Below are 14,244 nucleotides of genomic sequence, written 5' to 3'. Positions count from 1 at the left end.
GTTTCTGTGAAAGTATTTTAAAGATATAAATGCTATAACTAAACTTTACCATGTCTATGTAAATACACATTGAGATAGGAAAACTTCAATAACCGAATAACTACAAAAAATAAACAAATTAACTTTATTAAGTTACCACTTCAGTCCTGACATTGATTTGTATACAAAAATATCAGTTTGAAATACATTATTGAAAGTAGTATACACAATAAATAGAAAATAGGGATGCATGGTGCTGGAGACAGCAGCCAACTTCTCTTCATGTTGCCCACTGTTGTAGACACAATTTGATACACAATCAGCATTGTTGAAAAAGCAAAGTACCTGGGAGAGGGTTGCAAACTATAAAAAATGTAGCTTAAAGCTCTGGACCACTCACCAAAAAAAGCCAGGAGTTTAGCAGGGAGCTAACCTCACTATAGCACTGAATTATCTCCTACTACCATGAGAACAATTTTAAAAAGGTGCCAAGGAACCTTCATTAACAGTATTGTTACGTCAGCGTTTTTACTGTAAGTATCTGATGATTACACAAATATCCTAACCCATGACACAGGCCCTATGACAGTAAGTTATAAAGTCTGAATTTAATAACTTAAACATGATATGGTCATTGTAATACATACTACATGAGTATCTCAACTAGCCTCTTTCGGATAAAGTGATAACTAAAAGGTTTAAATTTAGTTTCAATTTCTCTCAGAAGAGTGACGTCAGTATTCTAGCAATAGTGATGACATCCCATTGACGGTAAATATGCGGATGTACACATTACTTTGAATCATACGTGATTGAATTCTATGTATATGTGCTTCCATATTCCAAGTGCAAATTTTCGATGGTGCAGGTTTATAATCAAAGCTGGGCTGAACAAATGCTTTCTGGCTTCTGAAAGCAAATGATAAAAGCACGCTCTAAAAGTGAATACACTGAAATCACAAGTAGGTGACCAGTTCCAGTCCTTTCCTCTTTTACGTGTGATGAACTTCATGAAACATTAGCTCCCGAGGTATATTTGTTTCTGGACCATACAGCTTACACGCTCTTCTTTCGAAGGCCGCTACCATCTGCTTTACGACTTCATCGAAAAACAATGTGGCAAGCTGAGAATGTAGAAGTGAGCGGAATTCAAAAGAAACCTGTGGGAAAATGTTCACAATTAACTCGGGAAGACCTTTCTCTCATGAAATCTCTACTTAGGCCCAGTGTTCACGCTGGGACATGGGCTCTGGCCCAGTGTGGAAGGCAGAGCCTATCTGGATGAGACTTTGAACACCTCTCGGAAGAGGGAGTCATATTTACTGCAAAAAGCACAACTGTGGGCAAAACAAACTTAAGTGAACAAGACCAATGACTCATTTCAAGACAGAGCCAGCTTTTATTAAGTTTAAAAAATGGAAAAAGTCTGCTGAATACCATGTTTATTACTCTGGCTTCCTAAGGGGTCCCTTTTAGATCTACCTACCTCCCAGTAGGAAATAAGGAAGAGAAGCAATCTTCCTCATCTGGGAAGTAGCAGCAAGGAGGTAAGACTGATCCACAAAACAGATGGGGTAGGTGGCTCAATGTCAAAGTAGACAATGAACTTACATCCTCTCAAGATAGAACTCAGGCAAGCTTTGAGAAGTAGTATTTTAAGGAGCAAGTATCTACTAAGTTTTAAAACTTTTAATTTTTCATTTTGAAGTAATTTAAGATTTACAAAAAAGTTGCAAAAACAGTACAAAGATTTCTCATAAACCCATCAACCAGATTCCTGTTTTAATGTATTCTATAACCACAGTGCAATTATTAAAACCAAGAAATTAACACAGGGAGTTAATACTTAATAATGCTATTATTTAATCTACACAGGTCTAATTCAAATGTCCCCAACTGTCCCATTAATGTCCACTAATATTTTAATGAAAGCAATTCAAGAGCTGGGAGTAGCATGTAGAAATTTATGACCATTAATATTATGACCATTTCTTAAAATGTAATGCCTGAGGCCGAAACCGGTTTGGCTCAGTGGATAGAGCGTCGGCCTGTGGACTGAAGGGTCCCGGGTTTGATTCCAGTCAAGGGCATGTGCCTTGGTTGCGGGCACATCCCCAGTGGGGGGTGTGCAGGAGGCAGCTGATCGATGTTTCTCTCTCATCGATGTTTCTAGCTCTCTATCCCTCTCCCTTCCTCTCTGTAAAATATCAATAAAATATATTTTTAAAAAAACAACAACTTAAAAAAAAATGTAATGCCTGAGTTGCAAATATAAACAGCAAATATATTCTGTTGGCAAAGAAAAAGCCACAGTGCTATAGCTAAGGTGATGTGAACAAGAAAATACCTCAGTCCCTAGATTCTAAAAACATTTGTTCCTTTTGCACTTTATTTCTGCGTCATAAGATGCAGATCAATGTGTAAATTTCATTTGGTGTTAATAAGTTATTAAACTGGCAGTAAAGTCAGCATATGTCTTATAACCTATGGACTTGTAAAAATTAGGAAGTAGAGAAGGAATTGTTATTCAAGGTCTCAAGAAATACAATAGAAAGATTCATTAATATTCTTATAAAATTAGAGAAGAAATTCAATACTCAAAAATTTGAGATTGTAAAAAAGCCGTTTTCAGTAATTGCTGTAAGATTATTAACAATGGCCGAAGCCGGTTTGGCTCAGTGGATGGAGCGTCGGCCTGCGGACTGAAGGGTCCCGGGTTCGATTCCAGTCAGGGGCATGTGCCGTGGTTGCGGGCACATCCCCAGTGGGAGGTGTGCAGGAGGCAGCTGATCGATGTTTCTCTCTCATCGATGTTTCTGGCTCTCTATCCCTCTCCCTTCCTCTTTGTAAAATATCAATAAAATATATTTAAAAAAAAAAAAAAGATTATTAACAATGGCATATTAATGGGCTCTAATAAGTGGATTATTCCTTTTTTTACCAACTTCACCTGATACTCGGAACAAATGAAGGGCTTTGTGATATGAGGGACTTACTGAAAAATCCAAGGTACACGTCCTTGGGTAGCCAGGCAGACCTGGGCTGAAACGCCAAACAGTCTCCAAGTGATTGAAAAGCTTCCCATCCGTGCAGGATGCCTAGAAGAGAATGAAAAATACAGCTGCCATGAAATTCCACTCGGACTGTCCGGAATCTGTAACGGAGGGTGACTTCTTTGAAAGGCAAGTATTTTTATAGTCAGGCCACCGGTGATGAAAACGTCTCACGTTTAGCTTGGCACTAGGGAGCGACCTCTTGCCAATATGAGCATTTTCTTTCCCCTGGGACCCTCAAGGTTGCCCGTTATTCTCTCTTCCACCGTCTCACCCACTGAGCTATTCGGAGTTCTCTCCTCTAGCAACAAAACGGGAGTGATTTTTCTGGAAGTTTTATTTCCAGCTCTGCCACTTAGAAGTTATCCTGAACAAGTTAATTCCTTAATCTGCAAAATGAGTATATCTATCTTATACCATCACTCTAAAATGGCTAAAACATTTTAAGGTATCTGGCACAGATCCCTATGAAAATTTTATCTTCTTTCCTACCCAAAGATTTTTCTCTGATCAATCACATCCTTCACTCATTATCCTTTATTTCTAGAGGTCTCTATGGCTCCAGTTTTCATGGAAGCCTGGCCCTGACTCTTATGCCTGACCTCTGACCTCTCCAGTGCACAGGTTTGCTTTGTATGTGTGTGCACACTGAAATGCAACACTTAGTGAGATTCTGTGCAGAGCATCCGAGCCCCCATTCTACAGCACTAAAAATGCTCACTGAGACCCACTGAAGAGTTTGCCTTCTGCTGTGTGAAAAATGGAGGCCAGACCACAGTCATTGGTCCATTGTTAGGGTGGGTTATGACCTTGGATGAAGTTATTGACTATCCTAAGATGCTATGTGGGCCTTATTATACTAGTAGACAACTGACCTCAAGAATACGTATCACTTTCCCTCAGCAGCAGACCATTAAAAAAAACAATAAACCCTCCTCAATTAAGCCTTAAGTTTTCAGCTCTTCTGGCATTTACTGGAGCCAATAAATGATTAAGCTCCTCTACCCCTTTTCTCTTTGATAACTTATTCCCTCAAGAGTTTATAACGTCCCTCCCCAATGCTATACACTACAGATTAGCAAAATAAGGACTTGCATAGGTAAACTTATTTTCCGCAAAGCAAACAATCACTTTTTCTTCCCTAGCTATAGCCTCCCCAAGCACAGAATTTCTGCCCATTCTGGATCTCTCCACAGATAGTTCAAACTGGAAGCCAAGGAGTTAAAAATTGATTTGCAGTTTATGCGTCAGTTCCCCTTCATTGAATTCCCTTTGAATCAATTATCAGATGGTAACATGGTAGAATCATTACAAAGATCAACTACATCCATAATAACAAGTACGGTATTTATAAAGAAATGCTCTATTTACATGTTTATCAAAAATATAATTTAATTATTAAAATGGAAACAAGTGAATGTCTTAATATTCATTTAGACATTGTAAAATAGTAGTCATTAAAATACTACTTTTTATTGATTTCAGAAATACTAACTACTTTAATAGCTGTATTTAGTCTAGCTGGTGAGGCTCAGTGGTTGAGCATCAACCCATGAACCAGGAGGTCATCGTTTGATTCCTGGTCAGGGCACATGCCCAGGTTTCAGGATCGATCCCCAGTAGGGGATGTGCAAGAGGCAGCTGATCAATTATTGATGTTTCTCTCTCTCTCTCCCTACCTCTTCCTCTCCGAAATCAATAAAAACATTAAAAAAAAATTTTTTTTTTAAGTTCGGCTTTGTATATATAGTTCAATAATGACCAGCTAATTTTTAAGCACATCAAAAGTCTGTAATAAGCCGAAACCGGTTTGGCTCAGTGGATAGAGCGTCGGCCTGCGGACTGAAGGGTCCCGGGTTCGATTCCGGTCAAGGGCATGTACCTTGGTTGCGGGCACATCCCCAGTGGGGGGTGTGCAGGAGGCAGCTGATCGATGTTTCTCTCTCATCGATGTTTCTAGCTCTCTATCCCTCTCCCTTCCTCTCTGTAAAATATCAATAAAATATATTAAAAAAAAAAAAGTCTGTAATAAGATCTTTATTTCAGCTAGCCAATTTTAAGATAATACATTCTACCTTTCTTACAACCACATAAGAGTCTTACAGGGAATGTAACAATGTAGGAGAACCAGCTGCTGAGAGGACGCAATACAATACAATACAATACAATCCTCTGACTACTTGGGCACAAAATGTGGTGGTGGTGCACTCATGCAGATCATCTCCAGCCGTGGGCAAACTACAGCCCGCGGGCCGGATCCAGCTGTTCTATCCCGTTCTCTTGCTCTCCCCTCCGCTCCTTTACTTTGAATTTATATTAGTTCACACAAACACTCCATCCATGCTTTTGTTCCGGCCCTCCGGTCCAGTTTAAGAACCCATTGTGGCCCTCGAGTCAAAAAGTTTGCCCACACCTGATTCTAGCCCAAGGACAGATGTTTACGGCTACATGTTGAAAGGGACATCGCTACCAAAGACCTCATTCCTAACAGCCGAGAGGCTGAACACAGTAGGTGTTCTGATGATGACCTTCAGCTGGTGGTTCTCACTCAACAGACCCCGGCCATAGAAACTAGGCCACATAAAATGTTTATGTTCTGAACTAGGCAGTAAGAGTCACTGACCTGTTGCCTCTATTAAACCTGCTGAGAACTCTCAGGGCTTCAGGTCACTACAGACTCATGTAGATAAACACCTTATAACTGGCACATAAAGTCACAGGCACATTTAGGGAAGCTGGATCTCTCCAGATAGTTCAAACTGGAAGCCAAGGAGTTAAAAATGGATTTGCAGTTTATGCCTCAGTTCCTCTTCATTGAATTCCCTTTGAATCAATTATCAGATGGTAACATGGTATTTGAATTAAATGAGTAATTCAAATAAAGTATTACAAATAGCTCAATCAGTAGCTATTTAAATTATAGCTATTATAAGTTAGGCAATTAAGTATAGTAGGTAAAAACTCTAAAACATTCATAATAATGGCAAAATCCCAGAATGGAACACAGTCTCAAGTTTTGAGAGTGAGACTAGGGTGGACTTGAAGGTCTTAGCTCCACTGAACAAGCATACACTTTCTACTCTGAGTTACAATTCATTCAATGCCTGACAAAGAAATGACAAAGGTGCTTAGCTCTGGCCGATTACCAAAAAATGGTATCACCACCAAATCCTGTGGGCACAAAACATAACTCAGCTGTAAGTCTGTGTCACTGCACTCTAGGAATCCAAAAGAAATGGGCATTACCCTATGGAGCCTGCCTTTTTGTGTGTTGCAGTCGGCACCTTTCCTATACGTGTTCCCACTGCTGACAAGGACGAGAGGATTAATGTAACACATGTAACAGCAGCTGGCATTTCTGTACCTGGCACATGGCAGGACCACAGTAATATTTATGCCCTCCACATTTATCTTTTCTACCTTCCTTCATCCTTCCACAGCTTTCCCTTCCTTCACTTTAAAAAAAAAATAGTGCAAAGATTAACTTAAAACATTTCTCACTGTGTGGCCCAGTCTTTCCTGAGTGAGCAGTCTTCAACAGAAAGAAGAAAAAAAAAACCTTCTCATTTTCATATTTTAGTGGTTATTTTCCTCCTCTTCTTTTAGTTTAGGAAAATCTTTTAAATCAATTACACTTGAACCCATTTTATATAATCAATATTTTGGGAATATTTAAAATAAATAAAACAATTACCTTTACTAAATGTGGTTTCACCATGGTTACTACAGATGTATAGCGCTCCAATACAGGTGGAAACCCAATTTCTAATTGTGTTTTGCAGTATCCGGATCTCTTCGATATTATATTGGATTTTTTGCACCATGGAACAAAATGCTTGTAATCTTCCATTCCTGCTACTACATCATACATTTCCTGCATAGAGTATCTTTAAAGAAAAAAAAAGAACTGTTAACTGCCTTTAGTTATATGGTATACATATACTTTAAGTTGAATATAAATAAAACTTATTGCATATGAGGCAATAAATCATTTGGGACACATTGAACCATACATACTCTGAAATGAATGACCTCAAAGCAACACAAAATGAAAGGGAGCTAAATATACATATATAGCAGAGGTCATAATTAGGCACACCAGACTGGATCTGGCTTGCAGATGTACTTTTTATAATTAATGGCCAGCACTTAAAAATTGAGTTTGTGAGAAAAAAAACTTAATGTTTACTAGTTGTTAGACATTAATAAATGCTTAATATGATAGTAATAAATGATTAATAAATTGTGGTACACCCACATTGTGGAACTCTGTCTCAGTTATTTAAAAGATCAAATATATATTTAGACTTTCAAGCTTATCACACTCACCGCCCACAACGAATATTTTTGCGGCCCAGCCAATATAACAGTATGTAAGAAATTTTTTAATAAAAATTTCGTAACTTAATTTTTATAACATCCTGCTATACATAATTATTAATAACGAACTACAACGTTCGCTAATGACTGATTACTATAATCATGCTGCATTCATTTCCCTTACGCACAGGCACACCGTTTCTCTCCACTAATACTAGCAGTGAATATTTTAGCAGCCGACTGCCACGTCATTAGTCTTGTACTGACTTGTTTGGTGTGCGCAACAGGAAATATTTCACTTTCGGAGAACGAGAAAAATAGATTTATTTGTGTTACGCTTTTTAATTTGTGCAGTTATTCAGTGTCTAGTAAGTTAATGTTCAAGAAAATATTAATTTTTATTTGGCCCGTGTTAGCCTTTGAGTTTGACATGCTTGCTTTAGAGCAAAGAGGTTTATCATAAATTGTTATATTAAAAAAGCACATTTCATGCCCAGCCAGCACGGCTCAGTGGCTGAGCGTCGACCTATGAACCAAGAGGTCAGTTTGATTCCCGGTAAGGGCACATGCCTAGGTTATGGGCTCAATACCCAGTAGGAGACATGCAGGAGGCAGCCAATCAGCGAGTCTCTCTCATCACTGATCTTTCTATCTCTCTTTCCCTCTCCTTTCCTCTCTGAAATCATAAAAATATATTTTTAAAAAACGCAAATAAAAACAGACTCATAGATACAGAGATGAGACTGATGGTTTCCAGGGGGTTGGGGGCTTGGGAGCTGGGTAAAAAAGGTGAAGGGATTAAGAACTACAAATTGGTAGTCACAAAATAATCACAGGGACGTAACGTACAGGATAGGGAGTATAGTTAGTAATATTGTAATAACTATGTATGGTACCAGCTGAGCCCTTGAAATATTGGGGGTACCCCGTTGTGAAGTATATGATTGTCACACCACTATGCTCTACACCTGAAACTAATACAAAATAATACTGAATGTAAACTGTAGTTGAAAAATAAATCAAAAAAAGAGACAGACTCTGTTGACTAAGAAATTACCAAAGTCACAAGTTGGATGGAGCCTGGGTTTCTGAATCACTACTTAGGAGGATTGCTGCTCATGGCCTGGGAATACCCACTTGAACTTTACATGAGAAAGAAACAAACTTTGGGTTTTATCCATACACCTGCTAGCATTACCTGAACTACTAGTGACTAGCCAGTAATAAAGATAACTTAGCGACAAAAGTTATGTCAGCAGAATGCCCTTTACTACAGAAAAATCAGAAGAAAAAAAAAAAGCAACTAAATAAATTAATAAAATCGCCCTAACCGGTTTGGCTCAGTGGATAGAGCGTCGGCCTGCGGACTCAAGGGTCCCAGGTTCGATTCCGGTCAAGGGCATGTACCTTGGTTGCGGGCACATATCCAGTAGGGAGTGTGCAGAAGGCAGCTGATCAATGTTTCTCTCTCATCGATGTTTCTAACTCTCTGTCCCTCTCCCTTCCTCTCTGTAAAAAATCAATAAAATATATTTTAAAAAATTAATTAATTAATTAATTAATTAATAAAATGCACTTTTACAAGAATTCATGTACTGCCTAATGGCCTGTATGGAATGAGGACCCTCTTGTAGAAATTCCCATAAGATGGATGCTGTATTTCTGGTTTAGCAGAACTGCAGAATCTCTATCCTATGCTACATATACCCCTAGATCAGGGCCCCAATGCTCGTTTTTGTAAATAAAGTTCTATTAGAACATAGCCATGCCCTTTTATTTATTATATATTTTTTATATATTATATTATATATTATATTATATTATATGGCTACTTTGGGGCTACAATGAGAGTTGAGTAATTGCAACAGAGACAGTATGGCCCACAAATCCTAACGTATTTACTATCTGGCCCTTTATAGAAAAGGTTCTAGATGGTAGGGGCCTCTTAGTATGTCTGTATGTACTTATCTCTGTATGTGTGTATGTGAGGGAGCTAGTTAAACATATTTGGGGCCTAGATATTAGTAATGCTGGCACTGTAGAAAAGAATAATGTACAATAATAATGCAGGTCCTAACAGCTTAATTATTTTCTTTACATGTCAAGGTTGAAATGTATCCTATAAAATTACCATATAATTATATCCACTTAAAATATATTTATAAAAAGCAACGGCTATAGAAAGGCCACTCTAGAAGAGACAGCACTTAGCCTACAAGCAGAGAATCCAGAAAAAAGAGGCACAATACTCGATAGAAAAGAACGTGCTCTTTAGTAGAACTATTACTATATACAAACCCTATAATTCTCCTCTCTGAATACTCTTTTCTCTTGTTTATTAATGGTGCAGCAATTTTGAAGAAAGTTCTTGCATATATCTCCTTGGGCAAAACTGAGGTATGTAGTAGAAGATTTCTGCTCATCAGTATACCACAGGAAGCTAAGTATCTAAAAAGACAAACAGTATGTGATTTAGATTATATTAAAAATTAAGAGGAAACAAATGATAGAGATTGTAAAATGACTATCACACTTTAGAAGGCTCTGCCACTTTACAATATTCCTGAAGTGCGCGCACACGCACACGCACACGCACACGCACACACACATACACACACAAGCTTCTTAGGCACCATAACTAAAATAACAGCTTACAGTTAGGCTTAGAAGCTCCTGGCACAAAGGGAATCTCCCCAAACCCCAAAACGCTGGCATTCAGTCAGTGGTCACATTACAACAAAATCTTGCCACACACTTGCTACAATATTCATGGTATGTTTTTCAACTCATCTTATCTACCGAGGTTGTTTTCCCAACTGGAACCATAGAGGCTCCTTAATTATTCTCTTTTTTTTTTTTAAGAGAGGGGAGAGAGAGAAACATCGATGTGATCAGTTGCCTCCGACTGGGGATTGAACCTACAACCTGGATATGTGCCTTGACCAGGAATCAAACCTGCCACCTTTTGCTGTATAGGATGAGGCTCCACCAGCCAGGGCAGGGTTCCTTAATTTTTTATCTACTCTATTAGATTTGAAATTAGGTCTCACTCTCAGATTGGAGACCGGGTGACCCTATCCGAACAGTTGTTCCATCATCCTGGCACAGTGGTCGGCAAACTGCAGCTCACGAGCCGCAGTTTGCCACTCTGTTGACTAATGAGTTTGCAGACCACTGTCCTGGCACAAAAGGATGGAACATTTCAAGAAGTTAAATAATGGGGAAAACATGGTAAAACAAGATTGCTTTGTGAATTCCAAGTTTTCTAAGACATCACAAGTAGGAGATGATTTTATAATACATGGTAAGAACAACATATTTCAAAGATATCCATGATGTTCTTTTTTAGTAAGATATTTTAGATAGAATCCTCTCCTAGAGAGGGATAAGGGTGTTATGCAAATCTTATTTTAAAGGTGAAGATAATATTAGAAGAAGTGATTTTTTTTTTTTTTTAGTAAACCTATAGTTTAATTTAAAGTGGGATTATACCAATAAAAGTGAATGGCACATATTCTGCTAAATAAAGTAGAGCAGTGGAAATAAAATAATTAGACCCTAGCCAGTATGGCTCAATGGACAGCGTGTCAGCCTGCAGACTAGAGTCCAAGGTTTGATTCCGGTCAAGGGCACATACCTGATTGCAGGCTCAATCCCTGGCCCTGGTCAGGGCGCATGCAAGACACAGCCAATTGATGTGTTTCTTTCACTCTCATGTTCTCTCTCTCTCTCTCTCTCTCTCTCTCTCTCTCTCTCTCTCTCTCACTATCTGTCTCTCCCCCTCCCCTTCCACTCTCTCTCTAAAAAATAAAAAAATAATAATTAGGAAGTTAATTTAGCTCCCTCTTTTAAAAAGAAGCCACAAAAATAATTTAGAATCTGTTAGCCACACTGATTACAAATCCAAATTTGATGTACAAAATGCCTAATTATCTGTTTCCCTTCTAAGACATTCTTAGATGTCTTTAACTGCTGTAACAGTTTTACCTACTTTCCCCACTTTTTGTTAGATACCTTGTTATCTATTTATAAAAACCAATTATGTAAAGATACTGTGCACAATTATACTAATTTTCTGATAAATCAATATCAGAAAAAAAAGCTTCTATGAGATAAACTTTTATTAAAAAAAGAGATCATTGCTCTGAAAGGTGAACTGAGGGTCTGGTTAATAGGATGCTTACTTCTAACTAAATACGGTTTTGAGTTTGGTAGTAGGTTCATGTACTACCATCCCTTCAGTCCCTCAAAGAAACCCGTACACAATCCAATTATAATCATAAGCGAAACACCTGTGTTTACAGGAGTTTACCTGCTCAGTTTTCAGACTATGGTAACAATGCCCTGGACAGCACATCTATTTTCATACACTATCAAGAATAACGTGTCTTCAACTGCAATATTAGGAGACATACAATCATATATATGGTTAAACCATGAAATAAAAACTGGACCAGATGAAGGACAGCTTTTTTGGTCATTCATCTTCCAATATTACATCTCAAATGTTAGAGTATGTGTAATACTCTATAATAATATAATTATTAAATATATATTTATTGTAATTACATATAACTGTTACTGGAGAAAAATGTACCTCGTCTTCCCCCATTGTTAGTGGGAGTGAGGTTCTTGGGGTGCCACTGGAAGAATTTCCGGAGGCCCCCACGGGAAGCTGAGATATGGTAGAAAGCTTTATCTCCGTGGAATTACACTCCTGGGTTTCTAAAGCCCCATGTCCCTTAGTCCAGTTGTAGAAGTGTAGCTGGGGATTCAGTAAAGCTAGAAGCAAAGCCAGTGTCCAGAGTTTCCTTTCCAGGTTGGAGCTGGGTCCAGTTCAGCATCAGGTCAGCTGTAGTCCATTAGTCCATTGTGTAGGGGTAAATGCAGGGAAGCAGGCGCATAAGCCCGGAGTTACATGAGTTCCAAGAGGACAAGAACATGAGAGAGCAAGCTTCTTTGTTTAGGGGATTACATTTCCCCAGAGTTCTGCATGCTGGCAGTGGCTACCCCCATTCTGGCCAAAGACCTGTTCCCAGGTGCGATAGAAAGGCAACACCTTCCCTGCCACCCCAACTTCCCCGGCAGGTCTATCTTCCCTTTGAACTGTCCCCTTCCCCCAGTGTTTTGCAAGGAACATGGCTATAATGTCTGGCCTTCCTTCTGCTCCTTTACTATTATTAATAACTAGGTAAGTACAATAGTATCATAACTGTATGTTATCTACTAATATAATTATAACAATCTATGCTGATTCATAGGCCAGAATCTATGTTAATGCTTCTGACTGGCAAAGAACTCATAAACTCCCTCCATCTTCATTATCATCAACAGTAGATATTTATCTTGAAATGTAAGCCTTAATTATGACACTAAAGCTATTGTACTTGTCTTCCTAAAAGGGACCGTTTTATTTGCAATCCAAACATTTTATAAGAGGAATACAAGCAGATCTAAAGCACCATAGGGTGTGTTTTGTTTGGAACTACTTTTTCAGGTTATTTTCTGAAGCAGGAGTAAACGTTAAGATGATTTTATTTCCATTTCAACCAATATTTGTCTGAAAAGGATGAGCTGGCCTTTATAAAAAATTCTTCACAGAATCTAAATGCCCTGGAGCTCAACTAGATGTGTGATTTCTCCCGCCGTTCCGTATTGTTTACAACCGATTTCCATTTTCGAGCATCATTAATGGCACTGTCGTAAGTAAGAAGAAACTAAGGTGTGGAAGCATGGAATTTTTTCACGTTTCACGTCCTTCTCCCCCCCCTCCCCCCATCTCCATTCCCCCCCCCCCCAAAAAAAAAGGAACCAACCGGGAAAATCGAAGACAGACTCTGGTTCAAGGTTACAGAACCTGCAAGTTACAGTGGAGCGGAAAAAAATTCCAAGTCCCTTACGTCGGCTGCATTTAGTTTTGCAAGAACCAAAGGGCGGGGGCAAAGACCTCTACCAGAACCTGGGAAAGCACGCCCGGTCCTCCCGCACGCAGGGCAGGAGGAGCAGGAGCAGCAGGAGGAGGGGTTCGCTCCAGGCGCAAAGCCCCGCGAAGGGAAGGAGAGCGGAAAAGCCCCAGGCAAGCGGGGCCGCCTGGTTTTATCAGCTGCTCCCAGAGTGGCTGCGCCCGATGATTCACCGCCTCTCGCGAGGCCAGGGAGCCACAGAGGCAGACGGGGCTGCGGGATAGGCTGGCGAGCGTCCGGCCCCCCGCGGATAAACGCGGCGCCCAAGTCTCTCCAATGGAGAACCCAAGAAACCTTTCTCTCCGGGTCCGGGTCCGCATCAACTCATAGACCCCCGGCCCCCCCCAACTCCGTTGGTCCGGGCGGAAAACTTCCCTGGTCGCGGCGCCCCTGTTGTTTATTACCTGACGTTCCGCGTAGGCCCCTGCGCCGAAACCGGGGGTCCAGCTGCTACCGGCGACCTTGGACGACATCCGGAGACCGAGCCCACCTTTCTCAGGATACTGTGACCGGTTCGAGCTGCCATGATCGTCTCACTGAAGCCGGTACCTACCTCCTGGACCAAACTCGCGGCGCCGCCCATCTCCGGCGAGGCCAGGTCCCGCCCGGCTCCGGCGCCTCCCAGCCAATGGGAGGCCCTCCTGAGCCTCCAGACCCGCCCCTTCTTCATCTCCGATTGCGTAAAGCTGACGCACGTTCCCACCGCCTCAGGGCCGAGAGTCAGCGTGCACGTCATCCCGCCGGCCAATCAGAGGAAGCGCCGGGCTGCGGACACACCCACCCCCTGGCCGGCCCCCGGGGTCGCCGCGCTTCCCGCTCGCGGACTGTTTACCCTGCTTCCGCCCGAGACCCACTGGCCGCCGCGCTTCTCCTGGGCACCGCTGTGGGTCGCGAGGCCGGGCACGTGAGCGCCGCCCGGGGGTGGGAGG

General features: G+C 40.6%; 1 protein-coding gene across 1 annotated transcript; it reads right to left on the bottom strand.

The window, feature by feature from the left end:
- Positions 1-110: 110 nt before the first annotated feature.
- On the bottom strand, positions 111-14,051 carry COQ10B (coenzyme Q10B; the record flags this gene model as incomplete). Its single annotated transcript, XM_080667651.1, has 5 exons — positions 111-1,139; positions 2,976-3,077; positions 6,727-6,919; positions 9,651-9,800; positions 13,720-14,051. 5 exons carry the CDS (start codon positions 14,049-14,051, stop codon positions 972-974), a joined length of 945 nt encoding a protein of 314 aa, XP_080523777.1. The 3' UTR covers positions 111-971.
- Between the last annotated feature and the right edge of the window lie 193 nt (positions 14,052-14,244).

Source organism: Plecotus auritus, assembly GCF_963455305.1.
Source record: "Plecotus auritus genome assembly, chromosome: 5".
Taxonomy (NCBI): domain Eukaryota; kingdom Metazoa; phylum Chordata; class Mammalia; order Chiroptera; family Vespertilionidae; genus Plecotus; species Plecotus auritus.
The sequence above is the reverse complement of the archived record's forward strand: the minus strand, read 5'-3'. Positions and strand labels throughout refer to the sequence as shown.